Raw genomic sequence first — 18283 nt, 5'->3', positions numbered from 1 at the left:
GAATGACAGCTCAAGCACCATGTAATGGTGATCTAATGAAAAGAAAACCTGAAGGAAGGAGGACAGGATTTGCAAATAGCATCAGTGTTGACCTACATTTGCTTATACTGAAGTCAGTGGGGATTTTATTATGGCTTATAATGGGAGCAGAATTAAGCCAATGCTGAGTGCTTTTGCAAATCCCACCTTTATGAAACAGTATTGTTCCTCCTCACTGAAGCTAAGCAGAGGCATGTTTTAGATAATTAAAGAGAAAACCAGCATGAGTTTAACACCAACAGTGGGAAAAATACCAGATCAACCTAATAGAAACCATGGGACATAATAACCTGAGAATATAGCTAAGGAGGAAAGAAAACTAGGCAAATGTAGCATTTGCACAGACTCTGGCATTGGCCTTAAAATAAAAGAAAGTGTTGAGAATGTGAAACCAAAGGTCAGATTCTGCCCTTGGTTGAGATCATGCCAATACCACCAATGTCCATGGTGACTGAGCATGTCCACCAAAGGCAGCTCTTAATAAGAACAGAAAAAAATTGTCTTTGCTACTAAATGCACATATTGTATTCACAAATCTAGCATGGCAAAGACCTAGTCCAGAGCCACTATAGGTTTTGATTCAGCAAATAGCTACTACTTGCCCAAGGAAAAGCAATTGACCATTCCTAAAACAAAATGATGATGTTAGCATTAATACAGCTAGTTGTATTAGTAAAGCTAAATTATACATGCCCTCAAAAGCAAAAGGATCACCTTGGCACGCTCTGAACATTACTGTCTACTGACATACAGGTGGCCCTGATCCTGGAGTTTGGGGGTATTACTGTAACACAGATGTTGAATAGCAGCAACTACTACTTAACTAGAGGGAGAGAGAGAGAGAGAGAGAGAGAGAGTGCAAGAAACAGAGAAAGCATGCCTTATGTGGCTCATATTTGTAGTAGTGAACAGACCTCTAGTGGCAATAATAGAAATATCCCATCATTTATAAATAACTTACATGGTTAGGAAAAATGCTGGAGGTAGCTTTAAAAAGTGATGACAGGAAACAGAAAAACTAGATCATCACATACTAGCTCTTCCATTCATAAAGGATGTCAGAGATATAATCTCTTACCTGTATTAGTTGTCCATGTTAAGCCTTGCTGTCTATGCTAGAATTAAAAATAGTGCTAGTGGCATATTCAAACATAGAGGAAAAGCTGTCTGTAATCTACTTGTGTCTTCTGACACTGAATTTCTGTATGACTGGGTTTGAAATTGTTTCTGTTGCTGAAGTTGAACTTCACAGCACTCTTACCTTTAACATATAAAAAAGTATTCACAGTGCCTTGGAAGATCATTTCTGTGTCACCCCACATACCTGAGACCTCACCTGCAGGTTTTCTTCACTCTCTGGGCCCTAGTGGACTTGCAAGGTATTATGTAGGTGTCTGACAAGAGGATTCACCATGCTTCTTCAAAGCTGGAAGAATGTGACCTTTTCTCACATCAGAAAGCTGGAGACAGCAAAAGAGTCAAGAGGCAAGAGAAATTTTCATTTCCAACCAGCTCTGCTGCATCATTCCCCCAGACACACACTGCCAGCTCAGGGACCAGAATACATGACAAAGCTGAGGGTCTCGTCTCAGCCCAGTGTGGCCTAGGTGCTTAAATCCCTGTTTCAAAAATGATTTAGGCTTCACATTTGTCCCAGAAGAAAGATTTTTTTCATAAAGACATACACATCCACTGTCCTACTCCAAGTCCCTCTGAAATATGCCAGGTAAAATGTACTGACATTTTCTTGGGGCATTCTGCTATACACCTGTATGATTCCTCCAGTTCATTCCAGGGACAAGCCAGTCAGGGTGTGTGCTCTCACTGGCTATCTACTGGCTGCAATGATAGAACTTATAATTTAGAGATACTCCCTAAAAAGCCTGAGGGAGTCAGGATTTGTGAGATAGTTCCTCAGCAAGAGAGCTGCTAGTTCTTTAGTGAGAGCCAGACAAAAGATCTGCAGAGAGGTTGCCTATAGCTCCACAAATAAAGTTTGTTGTTCTTCTCATTCACATATGCCTGTGTTTATTGAACCCAGTGACCACTGCTCCGGCAGAGAAGTATCAGTGCAGAATGGAAGGGCAACATGTGTAAATGACTGTTGTCACTCCTGTATTGGTCCAGGTCAAATGAGATGTCTGTTCATACCCTTAGATTCTTAAATTGCATTGATTTTTTCAGTGAGACTTAGGTCTCCATGTACATAAGTCACTTTTGAAAGTGGTGCTTATGCCAATTAGACTTGAGCTTAACAGCCACCGTTGAATGAGGTGCTATTTTGGAGACTATGGAAAAAACATAGAAGGAAGCAGCGGAAAGGAATCCGGTGTGGGGGAAAATGTGCATTAGGGAGAGGAGGCAGAATGAAAAACAAGTGCAGGGAGAGGATGGAAGACAGCAGCTGAGAGGGAGAGAGGAACAGCCTCAGGAAAAGAGACATGTATACCGAATAAGGTGTCTATTGTGCCAGCCTAATTATTGCTAATATAAAGCATATGCTTCCCATCGGCTGACTGAACAGTGATTCCCTATGCCTGCCCCAGCTACTTCAGTGATGCCAGTAAGTGTTCATCTGAGGACTGCTGCTGCCTTCCCCTACCCCACAAGCAAACCCTCTGCTGGCCCCTTCCCCCCCGACCCCTTGGTCCCAGCAGTGGGGTGGGAAGACACACAGATGGAGCCCTGCTTTGCCACCTGGCTCATCCTCTCCACTCCTCCCATGCAGAAGGGACTATGGGGGTGGTTGCCAGCCTGTGAGACCCTGCAGGAGTAACCTCAGCAGCAGGGACTGCCCTTGACCTGAGTTAGAGACCAGGGGTCAGGAGAGGGAAGACAGTGCAAAGAGAAAGGCACAGCAGGGGGTGGTCCTGTCCTTGTCACCCATAAGTGGCAACAGCTAGATCAGTGGAGCTCAACATTTTAATGTCAAGACCCTCTCCATATCTTTTCTGAATTTAGATCTGCGATTTTCACCTAGGGTGCTGCAAAATTCAGAACAGTTATGGAGTTATTTTTTAACAGTATATCTCAGCACTGGTATGGTTTCCTTTGGCTGGGGAATGAAATGTTATGTTTTGAAAAAGTGTGTGTGTGTGTGTATACATACACACATACACCATTTGGGGTATGAGTGAAGTGTGCCGCCAGTTTTAATCCTGAAAAATAGTTTGCCCCAGGTATCAAAACTTTGGGAAACACTGAGCTAGAAGCTGATGTATGGTCAGACTTATTCACCCTCCTGAGCAGTGATTCCCATGACTAATCTCACTAAAGGGCTGATTATTGTAAGAGGCCTCTAGTCTGATCCCATTTTCATTTTGCAACACCTGTGGGGTGAACATTACCTGATGCTGTCTTCCAGGCTCATGCTACACTGCCAGGGCAGTATAAAGAGGCTGTAAAATAAATAAGAAACAAGCCCTAGGGATATGTCAGCAAACTCAGACTGTTTGGGGAAATCTCACAGAGGTTCTTGAAAGCTCACACTACAGGCGGGTGATCAATCCCCAGCAGGGTGCATTGCGCTGGGTTTCTAGAGCCTGTCCATTGCCTATTTTGTTACAAAACCTTTGAATGTCAAGGTTTTTATCTCTGGTTTTGACCTTTGTATTGATATGCTTGATTTCTCCATCCATAGAAACAGAAAAAGGCCATCCACCCTAACATGTTTACACTTTTCAGCCTGATGTTTCTTGCTTCACCTTACCCCACAAACCTCCCTTCTCACCCATATCCAAAAAGAAATCTAGGTCACTCAAACTCCCCCTGAAACTTCTTATTGACTTCTCCTATATGGTTATGATCAGGGTTAGTACCCATTTCCTTTGAGTTTCCCCAGAAATGTGAAGGGTTTCTTTCCCTTTTTGATTGGTTCTGTTGATATTTAAACATCAAATACCATTCTAACGCATAGGCCCCGATTCTTCTTTAATCTACAGTACAGGCTACAGAAGCAAGGACTTTGAGGGGTGATATCTTTTATTGGACAAACTGTATAGTTGGTATAAAATTAGACAAGCTTTTGAATGCAAAGCATTGAAGAAAGCTTTGCATTCAAAAGCAACTATATAGTCGGTCCAATAAAAGATATCACCCCCCAAAATCCTAGCCTTTTGCATAATTCCTGGACCATCACAGCTACAACCGCACTCTAAGTGGCAACAGAGGCCTAATTTTAAATAAGAAGCTGACCCACACAAGTCTTTATTAGCTTACAAAATGGATTGTTTTATGCTCTTTTCTGCTACTGGATCAAATCCTAAAGAAAACCTGCAAATTATATCTTTCTATGATACTTACTTGGCTAAGAACCAAAGCTCCTCACAGTCTTCCTTGTATTTATCCTTTCAAAAGCCCGGAGAGATGGAGGAGTACTATGATTCCCTTTATTTCAGATGGGAAACGGAGGTACAGAAGGACTCAGTAGGACTTGTCCTGGGGTCACATAGGAAGCCCATGGCAGAACAGGAAATTGAGCTAAGGTGACTAAGGTCTTATGTTCCAGTCACTGGCCAATCCTTCCTAGGTAACACCCAGCTCTGCAGAAGCTGAGCAGTTTTTAGCAGCCTGCAGGATAAATACCACCTTTGCCCTAATTTTCAAAAGGACAGCAGCAAGCTTGACAGTCACTCAAAAGAGACTCAGTAGGATAGTTAGCTGCTTGAATATTCTGAGCTGCAGGCTTATTCCTATGCATCTTCCTTTCAAATGCATAGAACTATGGCTCTGGTACATCTGTCCACCCTGCATAAAGTGCATTAACTGGATCTTCTTGGCACAAGAGTCAGTGCTGAAATAGGGAAAGTCTCCAGCTCTCTGGGTGCTATTATTTCAATCCATCTGGCTGCAGGCACAGAGGATCAGAGAGCACAGTCTCAGTTTAGACTGTCAGGGTTATCTTTGGGACTAGGAATAGCTAGAGATCCCTCACCCTTTTTTTTTTTTACAAGAAAGAATCCAGTTGGGTTCACCTTAGCCTTGAACCTTACACTTCCCTCATACTATCTAAGGGAGTTGCTATTCTGTCCTGCATCCTCTTCCAGGCAGTATCTTTCCGGTGCTTACCGGTACTGTATACTATAGGTCAGTTGAAACACTATATACAATCACAATCTTTCATTGCCACAGGGCTGACTTGAATCTTTCTCCACCCTCACCACCATTCCCCTTCCCTAAGCCCCCTCCACTTCATTCTGGCCCCTTGTCCCTGCTCACAAACAGCACAAAGCAGGTGAATCTGGCTGTAGCTGCTATCTTAGTGTTCCCCTTGAGGGGTGATGAGTTCTCAGCAGCTGCAGAACTGGCTTATGTGCCAACTACTACACCCCCTGCTTCAGCAAATTGTGTATGACAGGGGAGAGAGGGACTGTGTCAGTGGTGGCAAGGAGTGTATTTGCCCGTTGGCCATTTTCAGTTAGCATGCAGTCCCTGACGGACCACAGTCAGCTGGCATAATCCATATCATCCCTGCTGCTTTAATGTATGCCAGGGCTGGATCAACTGCAGCATGAGAATTAAGGGAGGCTTAGCCAGCCCCTGCCCCCTCCTGTCTTCAGTGAGGAGGTTTCAGTTCAGGAGATCAGGCCCATATTATCTCATTGACCCACTGGACTAAGGAGATTTTAAATCCTTTTCCCACAGTATCTTCCAAATCAGTATCCTAGCTGACAGTTCCCTTTAGGGCAAGTCTCTTCTCCCCTGTTTCTGTTTTATATCTGCACTGAGAGCCATACCTTTGTGGAGGCCTCATACTTGTCTGGTCCAAATCTTTTTGAGTCTGGTTTCTTATTCCTTGTCATTTCTCGCCAACTTTTGCATCAGGTTCAAAATCTGTGATCTTGAAGCAATGCTTTGTCTCCCTTCCCTCTCATATGTTTGATTATCTGCGAACGGAGTACTGAAAGGGAAATAATGGAATATTCAAGCTTAACTCAAGATAAAGTTCACTCTTTGGCCTCAAGGGAGCCATATTACATGCATGGCCGTGCTTGCCACAGAACTGCTACAGTGTGAAAATTGTTGTGTGTCTTTATTTCTAACTGCATCGTCCGTCATTGATTAATCAGTAGGTAAGCTGCTCCAACTACGAACAGGACCCCATTGTGCTAGGCACTGTACAGAAACCCACAGTGAAACACAGTCCTTGCCTGCAAGAGCTTATGGTCTAAACAGACAGATGAGTGTTTTACAGAAGCAGAATTTAAGCTGAGAGATATTGTCTTGCACAGAGGCACAGAAGAAGTCAGAACAGGGAGCTGGTATCCAGGATGAGGTTTTACTCAGAAGCCCATCCTGCCTATTCCTACTAAATATTTCAGCAAAGTGTCAGCCTAGTTTAATGGGCATGAGGACAAGTACTTTCTTACACCTGTCTACACACTTTTTCCAGAAGCAGAATGCCTATAAAATATACCATTAGAGTATAATATTAGAAAACCTAATTCTGATTACATTTACATTGGTGTAAATCAGGAATGCTGCAGCTGACGGCAGTAGAGTTACATAGTGAGAGGCCTGTCTCTGGTTGGTTAGAAAAAGGTTTCAGCACAAAAACCATGCACATTTTGAGATGTCCCTGGTGTGCCATTAGATAACACAGGGCCATAGTCATCACTATTGTTGGCACCAGTCTCACCAGAGGAACCAAAGAGTGAATGGGGCTGGAGACACAGGTAGTAATACTGTCTGTCACTCCTAGAGAGGAGTGTTTTGCAGAATGGTTGGGGGAAAAAAACTTGCTGAGGATGCTTGCAATACTGCTGCCTTCATAGTGCAGGTGAAGTTGGTCTAAAGTAGAATAAAGTAATGACCACATGCTTCTATTTGCCTTTGACAACTAAAATTGTTGAATGCAACAGATTCTAGCTACAGCTGAGCAAATATACTGGTCTAAAAGAGATATTTTTTTCCTTTTCAAATGACTTTTAGTTACCAAAACGACTTAAATGTAAATTTTAAAAAAGAAAGGTAAGCCTCAAACAGATACCAAATGTTTTGTTCCAGGTTAAACACAATGTTTTATGCAACCAAAAATGAAATCCTTTGACATTTTTGTTTTGTTGGAAAAAATGTAACCTTTTCATTTTGCTTGGAACCTAACTGATTTTTTTCCCTCCTCAGCTTTTCATTTTGGCCAGCAAACCGAAAAATTGTTCAGTAACATGACTCTGACATTCTGTATCTCTAGTGTAGACAAGGCACTGTAGACCTTAGCACACAGTACCTGGTTGTATGCAGTCCTAAACTCCTCCCAGATATTACACTATCCATTTTATTAGTATGTAATCTAGTACAAAGAGTAGGATTTTCCAAAGTGTCTAAGTGATTTAAAAGTACACATCACACTGAAAGTCAATGAGCATTACATGCCCAGCCTGTTTAGGCCCAAATATAAATCCCACAAGTTGCTCTCTGAATCTCTAGGGGTCTCTGGCCTCCTGTGCTTCAGCTTCTCCCATGTGGACTGGGGGTAACAATCCTTCCTTTTCCACTGCCCTCTATCTACCTTGGCTATATAAATATAAAAATTTGTGGCAGAAGCTATGTCTTACTGTATGCCCAGTGTCCAATCCACAGCCATGCTCAGATGAAAACTGAGGCCTCTAGTTTTCATCTAGGCTCCACAGAAGTACTCATAAAAGGGATAAGTAAAGAGATCATCCTAATCCTACTAGAAAATACCCCTTTTGACATCTATTAGCTGATAAAAGGTTGCAACAGCCTGTAGAGTTAATAAGCAATTGAATGCAACGTTTGCACTGTAGTAATAATTAAAATATCACCAATGGGAATCTGGTCTTGTGTGAATGAATGCATGTATGACAATTAGTACAGTAGTGGAGTTCCCTCCTAGAAACAATTAAGATATAATTGGATGAGTTTATCCAGAAAGCATATGATTTATTTATAAGGAGGCGGAGGGTGGAAGAAAGCAACTACTTTCAACTTAGCACAAATTAGAGCATGGGAACAAAATACACCATTACATTCTAATTAATTGAACCATTTAACATGTATTTTTAATTTAGTTTTTATCACAGAGAGAAAAATCGACTAATATGATTTCACAACCTCATTTTCCCCTCCAGCTCCTTATGTACCTGGATAATGCCACCATCAACTGAACCAAGCAATCAGATTCATAGAGGCTAGGGTCGGAAGGGACCTCAATAGATCATCGAGTCTGGTCTCCCTGCCTGGCAGGAAAAAGTGCTGGGGTCAGATGACCCCAGCCAGATGCCTATCCAGCCTTCTCTTAAAGACCCCCAAGGTAGGGGAGAGCATCACCTCCCTTGAAAGCCAATTCCAGATTTTGGCCACCCTTACCATGAAGAAGTTTTTCCTGATATCTAGCCTAAATCTGCTGTCTGTCAGTTTATGACCATTGTTTTTTGTTACCCCAAGAGGTGCCCTGGTGAACAGAGCATCTCCGATCCCTTGCTGCACCCCGCTAATGAATTTGTAGGTGACAAGGTGAATTTGCCTAACCATACAAGTAGCCCTCCTCTGGACCCTCTCAAGTCTATCAACATCCTTCTTGAAGTATGGCACCCAAAACTGGACGCAGTACTCCAACTGAGGTCTGACCAATGCTGCATACAGGGGAAGTATCACCTTCTTGGCTGTATTAGTCATGCACCTGCTGATGCATGATAAAGTGCAGTTAGCTTTGCTGATGGTTTCGTCACACTGATAACTCATGTTCATCTTGGAGTCCACTATGACTCTGAAATCCTTTTCTGCTTCTGTGCTGCTGAGGGGGTTACTTCCCAGCCAGTAGGTGTGCTGGATATTTTTGCACCCTAGATACAGCACTCTGCACTTGTCCTTGTTGTACTGCATCCTATTGTGCACTGCCCATTTTTCTATCCTTCATTTGTTACCCAAAGTCAATAATCTAGTCCCTTCACAGCCTCATTTTTTGTAGTAGACTAGACTCTGGTCCTGACACATGTGAGATATGGTGCACCATTTGGTGACTGGTAGGGTAATTCTGCATCACACAAGCATGATTGGGGTGCAGAACATGCTTATTAGGGAAATCTAATTGTTCGTTCCTCTCTGGGCATTCTGTTTTGACTTGACAGCATTGTCAGCTTCACCCACTAGAAGTGGATCTTTGTGACCTACTAAGACGAAGGAGGCCATGCTGAAATTTGGGAGGCCCAAGCTCCTAAACGTCCCTGTTGAGCCAATGGCTTTCTGCATGACTTGAACCACTTACTTTGTTTCTCTCATCTGTAAAATAAAGATAATAGCAGTTCCTTACCTTAGAATTGTTTATGCAAATACATTTATTAAAGATTGTGAGATATATTAGTGGGCATTTTGTATAGAGAAATAAGACTTGCAGTGCAAAGCCAGCTCAAACTATTTGTTAAAGGATTGAAAATACTGCATTTACTCAAATACAAGACAAGGGTTTTCCCCCCAGTCAGCATGGGGGAAAAAAAAACAACTCCTCATCTTACAGTCACACACAAGGAAACCTCATTAAATATACTGTCTACCATTAAACTTCTGCCAAAAGCAGCATGTGTTCAGTAATGGAAACCAAATATGAAGTCGATTAAATGCAGCCAACACTGAGCATGACTATAAAACACGTGGCCCATATTGGGTAAACAAACTGATAAGCACCTTTTTTCTTATTTTACAAAACAACTAAAATTACATTAAAACAAAACTCGACAACCTCCACCTACAACAATACCTTGTTCTTATTACACCCGTTTTCACCCTTATCATGCTAACCTCTTCTGATACTCCCTAACCCAAAAAGAAACACTGCTTAACTCCTTCCTAACTCCGTCCCTTTGTCTTTTTGGAAGAAACACCACCATTCTTCTTTCCTCCATCTCTTCTCTGCTATCTCCTTCTCCATGTTGTCCACGATCCACATAGTATTTAACTTCATATACTGCCAACTCCACTCTTTTGGTGAAAGCCAGTCCCTTGCCTTCTCACCTTCCATATCACTACTGTTGCACAATGTAGTATGGTTCTCAGTCTCTGGGTGCTGACATAAGTCACATTTGTCACATGATCGGCCACTTGAAAGTGCTGTACAGCCACATACTGACAGAAAGGCATGGCTGCAGAATGCTTTAAAAGTGCCCGATCGTGTAACAAATTAACAAATTAGTTTAGATGAAGGTGCTCCAAAGCAGAGTACACCTTTATTAATTTCTGTCTGATTGGGGCTGGGCTGATGCAGCGCAGCCCCACCTTCAGTGCTGTCTACATGATGGGAAGGGGAGAAGGAATGGGATGGAGCTCTGGCCTGGGGTTTGCCCAGTCTGTACTGGGGGAGGGGAGGGGGATTGGAGGGGCAAACCCCATCCTGGAGCTCCATCCCCTCCCATCATGCAAAGAGCATCACAGCTGTGAGGGGGGGCAGAGCTAGGGAGAGAGGCTTTACACATGCAGCTCCTCCTGGATCAGCTTTAAAGTGGAGCTTGACCCCCCACCCCCCTGAGCCAACAGTGAATATCTTTTGGTTTAGGGTGGGTTGCTGTAACTTATGGCATTTTATGTGAAGTGCCATGAGTTACAGCAGGGAGCTGCACATTTGTCAGTGTCCTCTGTGTCTCCAGTCCTTTGGGCATTAGTATATGAAATGGTGCTATATGGCTTAAGTCACAGTTCATATCAATTGCCCCCAAAAATGAATGCACCTCTGATACGTCTCAGCTCTGTGTTCTTGGGCAACCCTGGCACAGGATGCAGTCAGTCTGACTCACAAAGGACTCACCCCCCCCCCTCCTCTACCTAAACAAAACTGATTAAGATGCAGTGAGAGACACACCTAAAACTCTCCAGATAAGGGTGACAAGAGTGAACAACTGCCCTAGGTCTCATTTACATCCGAGATGGAACCAGATGACCATTCATTTACATGAGAGATGGAAAACAGAAAGCCTGAAGCAGAGACTGCAGTGAATTCTGGGACCAGAGAAGCAGGGGAGCACTGCATGATGGGGAATCTGTGCTTCCAATGTTAATCAACCCATGTTCACACACACCCAGCTCAGCATTTATCAGGCCAGTTCTAATCTGGATTTACTAAGGACTTTTCCCCCCCAGACACACACACACACAGCTCTAAGTTTAATAGGCATCTCGGGCTGTACATTCCCTGGTCCCACTATGGGAGGCCTATTTAAACTTGATTGACTAAAACTGAGTTGCCGGGTTAGGGAATACTGAGGCAAGAGACCGAGTCAGAGGGGGTATGGGCAACATTTGAACAATGGTTAAGGGTTCATCACAGCATCCAGCCTGCTGGAGCCCTAATCCCAGGTGTTGTCATATCTTTCCTGAGACGACTGGTGGGAGTCCTCTCCACAAAAGGTTATGAGCACCCCAATAATTGCTTTAAGTCTGTTAAAAGACTATAGTAAAATCTGGAAAAGTCATGCTAAGCTGAGGCTTGTGCACAACAAGTAAAAATCCAAAATCCTTATGCTGCAGCTATCTATTTTCCTGAAGAAACCATGAGATATCCCATCAGTATATCCTGCCATCCATAGGAATTTCAAGCTGGCTCCCAAGTATTTGGGTTACTCCCTAATCTTAAGTGTTTCCTAATTATCAATCAGTTTCCTGAGATGGTCCAAACCAGATAACCCCTTGTCAATAGAAAAGACAATGATTTACACTACTGAGGGTGCTTCGAAGCAGCTGAACTGAGGGTATAAAAATCTGTAAGTGTGTGTGCTGCAAAAAGAAGAAGCAGGAGGAAAGAAGGAGAAAAGGAAAGAAGAAAACTCCTGTGCTGACACCATCCCCTGTCGTTCTTGGGACGCTGGAAGAGCAGATCGTCTCTCTCTTCAAGGATTGTGCTACAGACTGTGCCTGTCAGCTTTGCAGCCTGAGTACCTTGGACTAGGTGAGATCCCAGCGCTCACTCTCTCTCTCTTCTCTCTAGGCATAAACTTCTGAACCTGAACTGTATCAGTTAAACTTGAGCTAAGTTTCCCCAAATACTTAGTGAAACCAGGGTAGTATTGCCATTGTTTGTGTTTGTTTTTCTTTTGTATGTCTATTACTATTAGTACTATTATATATTTCATATGCTTAGCAATAAATAACTTTTATAGTCAAACTGGTAGTAATTGGGTACATTTTTCCTTCTCTGCTTCTTTTTCCTCCTGTGCTCTGCAGCAACGCTTCTTTTACCTAAGCTAAAGATCCCTGTGAAGCCCAAATTATTGTGGGGTCTGCTCATCAAGAGGCCAAAGTTTGGGACGTGCTGAGTTTGAAACACATAAGGGGATCAGCTTGTACAGGCTGATTGACCCAGTTTGACTCAGACGTGCCCTTATGAACTGAATGCTGGCCCATGAGGGTGTCAGCTGGACACCCAGCTGGATTCAGAGGGATTCTGTTTACCTGTGTGCTTGTGTCTGACTGTATTTTATTGTTGCTCTTATGAACTGATTATTGGCATATGAGGGTGTCAGCCTGTCCATGCTGATCAGCCCGGCCAGGTCAGGCGTGTCACGTTAATTTGTGTGTGTTTGTGTGTATGACTGATTTGGTGACTGGAGGAACCCAGTCCCATTGAGATTGAGTCCTGCAAGATAGCTCCACTGGGGGTGAGGGCTTGCAGAAGGGAGAAATACAGCTCTGTATAGTAACACAAGCAGCACATTGACAGAATCACCAAGACCCTAGAAACTATCCCTAATAAATGAGCACACCCCAAAGTAATGGGCAAATTTGGTAACACCTCCTCCCATCCCCTTGTACAAAAGGGCAGTCCCAAAATACATGCAATGCAGATTCTTCAGCCCCACATCCATCTCTCAGGCATGCCACTGATCTTACAAAACCCCATTTATGCTGAATGCTCCTAATAGATTAAAAGGCAAACATACGGATATTGTATGGATGAGGATATGGAATATTATTCCTATTATCTGTCACTTCATTCCACACATTTGCCATCTGTCTTTCTGTCAGATCCCCAACTATTGTTATCTTATCTTGCTTATCATATTAATCACCTTCTTACGTCTTTTAAGCGCTCTAAGCATACTTCCTCAAGTTTTTTTCCCCTTAAAACACTTTCCATCTTTGTATAGTGGGCTGGTGGCTGCCACAGCTTTTTCCAATCTCCACCATACATGCCCCATCTTCTTAATGTTCTTCCTGCCAGGTAATGACAAAATATGCAGTCTTCCCCACCCCTCTGTTGCTTTTTTACAGAACATACTGATAAAAGTAGGCATACACAAACTTTCCAAATTTGGGATTCCCGAGCCTCCTAATTCCCTGTCTTTGTATAGCTCCATTCTGGCTATTCTTTCTCTTTTATTTTCCCACCAAAAACACATATCTGCCTCTTCTTATCTTTTGCCATGATGGTGGATACACCACTCCTGTGTAAAAGAAGATCAGCAAGAGTACTGTTTTCACTGCAGCCACTTTACCCTTGAAGGATATAATTCTACCACTCCACGATCCCATTTACTTCACTCTTATCTCCAACTTCTCCCACACATTTTTTTCTTTCCCTTTTGTGTCCATTAGGATTCCCAAGATCTTGATTACCTCCTCTACCACCCAGAGCCTGAACTTCTGTAAATTCTTCCAGTTCCCCACACCTACCAATGTGCTTTTCATCTTATTTAATTTCGCCCCTGACACATCTTCATAGTCCTCAGTGGCAACATCTACACAAGTGGCTGACTGCACAGTTGTTACTGTACAGTCCCATTACCGTACAGTTATTTTTAGATACTACTGTGCAGTACCTTGTTACTACTACACAGTAGTGTCGCCATCATGGTTCATAACCATCATGCTACAGTGCCATAGGAACAAACTATGGCACAATAGCTCATTGCTACTGTGCTGTAGCGTCTTATGTAGACGTGCCCAGTATGCTCCCATACCCTCTCTATTGATACACTGTCCTGAGCTACTATGTTCACATCATCCATATATAATGTACATTTAATTTCTCCTCCTCCTGGTATCTTCACACCACTTATTAGCTTATCATCATGAATTCTCTGAGCCAATGGCTCCACTGTGCACACAAAAAGATAGGGGGATGGTGGGCATTACTGTTTCACTCCTGGTTGAATGGGAAATTCTTTGCTCAGGTAACCATTTACCAATACTCAACAAGGAAAACCAAGGCTGTGACTGAGCTCCAACTAGCTACAAGTATCAAGGATAATAAAAAGTCCTTTTTTAGATATGTGGGGAGCCGGAGGAAAAGCAAGGGCAAACATTGGACCCCTGCTAAACCAGAAGGGACAACTGACAACCGATACTCAGGAAAAAGTCAACCTACTAAATGGGTACTTTGTGTCAGTCTTTCATCAATCCCACGGGACGCCCCTGCCCATTACGGAGATTCCTTGCCCTCCATCAATGCTGACCTTGTGGAGGAACAAGTTGAGAGGCTGGACACCTTCAAGTCAGCCGGCCCTGGTGGTCTACACCCCAGAGTACTCAAGGAGCTGGCTAGCATCATAGCTCAGCCTCTGGCACGGATCTTCGAGAACTCCTGGTGTTCTGGTGAAGTGCCCAAAGATTAGAAGAAGGCCAATGTGGTGCCTGTCTTCAAGAAAGGGAGGAAAGTGGATCCGGCAAACTACAGGCCCATTAGTCTGACCTCTATCCTGGGGAAGGTCTTAGAAAGAATCATCAAAGAGGCCATTCTCAATAGACTGACCGATGGCAACATCCTGAGGGATAGCCAGCACGGGTTTGTTGCGGGTAGGTCTTGCTTGACCAATCTCATTTCCTTTATGACTAGGTGACCTATTGCCTGGACAAGGGAGAGGAGATTGATGTTGTATATCTTGATTTCAAAAAAGCCTTCAATCTGGTATCCCATGATCACCTCCTGGCAAAACTGGCCAACTGTGGCCTCGGGTCCACCATGATCCGCTGGCTTTGGGGTAAAGCATCCACACCTGAGGACAGGAGGGTGATCCAGGCTGACTTTGACAGGTTCAGGAAATGGGCAAATGAGAACCTGATGGTATTTAACATTGAAAAATGCAAGGTTCTCCACCTTGGGAGGAAAAACCTGCAGCATCCTTATAAGCTCAGCAGTGCTACGCTGGCTAGCACTATGGATGAAAGGGACTTGGGGGTCATGATTGACCACAAGGTGAACATGAGCCTTCAATGTGATGCTGCGGCTAGTAAAGTGAGCAAAACACTGGCTTGCATCCATAGATGCTTCTCAAGCAAATCCCAGGACGTCATTCTCCCATTATACACGGCCTTGGTGAGGCCGCAGCTGGAGTACTGCATCCATTTTGGGCTCCACAATTCAAAAAGGATGTGGAGAAGCTTGAGAGAATCCAGAGAAGAGCCATGCTCATGACCAGAGTCAGGAAAACAGACTTTATGATGAGAGGCTGAAAGCCATGGGGCTCTTCAGCCTGGAAAAGCACAGGCTCAGGGGCGATCTGATGGTCACCTATAAGTTTGGGGTATTCACCAGGATCTGGGGGAACAATTGTTCACCAGAGCCCCGCAAGGGATGACAAAGTTGAACAGTTATAAACTCCTGCAAGACCATTTCAGGCTGGACATAAGGAAGAATTTCTTTACTGTCCGAGCCCTCAAGGTCTGGAATAGCCTGCCATCGGAGGTGGTTCAAGCACCTACTCTGAATGCCTGCAAGAGAAAATTGGATGTTTATCTTGCTGGGATCCTGTGACCTCAGCTGACTTCCTGCCCCTGGGGCAGGGGGCTGGACTCAATGATCTTCTGAGGTCCCTTCTAGCCCTAATGTCTATGAAATCTATGACTTCCTGCTTTACTATATAGCACTTTGACCTACCTGATCATCTTCACTGTAAACCTCATCTTCACATTACTTCAAACATAAAATCATGTTCAATCGTATCATAAACTTTTTCCAGGTCTAGATTCATTATTACCGTATTTATTTTCCTCGCTTGCACATCCACTATGACATCTCTCATTAACCATAGGGTCTGGAATATCCTCCTCAAGAACAGCACACATCTACTAAACAGCCACACATTCTTTTGGCCAATACTTTTACCATCAATTTTAGCCTATGTTTAAAAGGGCTATTGGCCTCCAGTTGCCTAACACATCTTCCTTTCCCTTCTTGAATATCAAAAGTACCACACCAGCTGCAAAAACCTCCCCTATCTTCCCACCCTCCATTATTTCCCTCTTGTCTCTATTATATCTACCCTCAGAGATTGCCAAAATTTTTCATAGAATTCTACTGGAAATCTCTCTCTTCCCAGCACCTTCCCTCTCTTCTAAACTTTTAAGCACTTTTTTGCCTCTCATGCTTAACTTCACCAATTTTTTTTTTCTTTCCATCCTCTGTTCTTTCCTTTATCCCCTCAAGGAACACTTCCATTTTTCTTTCATTCACTCCTCTTCTTTTGTAGAGCTCTTTATAAAACTGTGGCACTGCATCCAACACCCTTAAGCTCCCTTATATTTGGATTCCTTCTTCAGTTCTCACTACTTTCAGTTCCTTCATTCTTTTCATCAATTTCACTAAAAAAATACTCACACCATCCTTCCCCCTTCCCCACCCATGCTCCAGTCAAAAAGATTTTCTCATCTATTTTCCTTTTGAACCATTCTTCAGCTCATCGCTTTATGTTTTCTAGTTCTTCTCTCTCATACTCTTCTTACCGCCTCCTTTAATAATTGCTGCTTCCTTGCCTGCATTTCTTCTAGCTCTTACACCCTATTCTTTGCTTCTCTTCAACCAATATTTCTGAAAAATTCTCTTGAGCACAGTCCACCACTCCTGGATGTTTTTGTAGCATCTCTTCAGAGTCCTCCATCCTTTATACAATTCCACATATTCTTGACAGATCTTCTTATCTTGTAATAATTGAATGTTTAACTTCCACATCCCTTTCCCCCTACCTTTGCTTTTATCTAAATTTACTTCTGTTCTGCATCCAATGATTGCTGAAGGCCATCTCTAAGATACCTTTCTTTCCAATCCCTAGCCCATTTGATGTTAACACAATATCAACCCTTAACACCTGTCTTCCACTTGGTTCCATCCTCGTACCTCACTGGCCCATATATCCTTTAAAATCTCCTTCTTTTATTCTATTAATCAGTACTTTTGATGAACTATCTAACTATCCCTCCTCTCTCCTATCCCCCTCCTCAATAATGCAATTGAAACCCTCCTACCAGAATTTGCTACCTACCTCTGCCTATTTATATCTTTAACTTCTTAAACAGGGTGGTCCTTCCTTCTCATTTAGCCAGTACATATATATTAAAAATGTCTAACACATTCTTTTCAAACTCCACCAGCATCCATTGCAGCCTCCCTTCTACAATCACTTGCATTTGCTGCACTTCCCCTTCCATCCTCTTGAGCAAAATTGTGACTCCAGCCTCTTTGCTTACATCCAACCCGAATCACACCACTATGGTCCCCATCCCCATTTCTTTACAAAACCTATTGTAATTCATCTTCCGTGGGATTCCACACTTCTGTAAACATATATCTGCTTTAACCCCACTCAATATTGGCATAATCATATCCTACCTTTTCCTCGGTAACACACTTCTGACATTAATAGATGCAATACACAAAGTCATGCTTGTCCCTTTATATTTCACATCTCTACTACTTTACGAGTCTTCTATGCTGCTACTTGATGAAGTCAGCTCTAATCCTCCCCGCATCTTTATCCCCATAGTCTTTGCCAGTTGTTTTATTGCTTTGGCATTCAAGAAAGGTTCCCCTTTCCCCTCTGCCCCACCCTTCCCCTCTCCATTAGTCTCAAACCAAATTAGCTCTGATGAGCTTTCCATCAACCCACCTCCCTGTCTGCCTTCATCTTTCTTAGCTTCATAGCATGTGATTTATTTCTTTTCCCAATGTGGCTCTCTTTCTCTTGCCTCATTATCACTCCTTCTTCCTGTATTAGTCTCTCCTCTTTTCCTTCAATTTCTTCTGCCTCAAAGTCACCTGCTCCTCTCATCTTTCCTTCTTTTGCCTCCTCTGCTGCCAGCTGTGCCATTTTAACTACTAAAATTTCCCTCTTCCTCCCCATCTCTTCCTTCTTGTGTTGTCTCCTCCACAGTCATGCATTTTTACTCAACACCTTCTTCTTCCCCCTCTCCCTCCCTGTCTCTGCTACTCCTCTGTAGATCTAGCTTTATTTGAGAAGGACCAGGAGCATTGTCATTGTAAATGTCCCTTGTCCCCACAAATAACACACTTCAGTACTTCTTGGCA

The 18283-nt window shown here is 43.2% G+C and overlaps 1 protein-coding gene across 1 annotated transcript in view; it reads right to left on the bottom strand.

The window, feature by feature from the left end:
- Positions 1 to 18065, bottom strand: part of LOC109283921 (uncharacterized) — a 76669-nt gene extending 58604 nt beyond the window's left edge. The window contains exon 1 of the mRNA XM_019490654.2: positions 17865 to 18065. Coding sequence (XP_019346199.1) covers positions 17865 to 18065 — 201 coding nt within the window. The remainder of the gene's footprint in view (positions 1 to 17864) is intronic.
- Between the last annotated feature and the right edge of the window lie 218 nt (positions 18066 to 18283).

Source organism: Alligator mississippiensis, chromosome 3 (assembly GCF_030867095.1).
Source record: "Alligator mississippiensis isolate rAllMis1 chromosome 3, rAllMis1, whole genome shotgun sequence".
NCBI classification, from domain to species: Eukaryota; Metazoa; Chordata; order Crocodylia; family Alligatoridae; genus Alligator; species Alligator mississippiensis.
The sequence above is the reverse complement of the archived record's forward strand: the minus strand, read 5'-3'. Positions and strand labels throughout refer to the sequence as shown.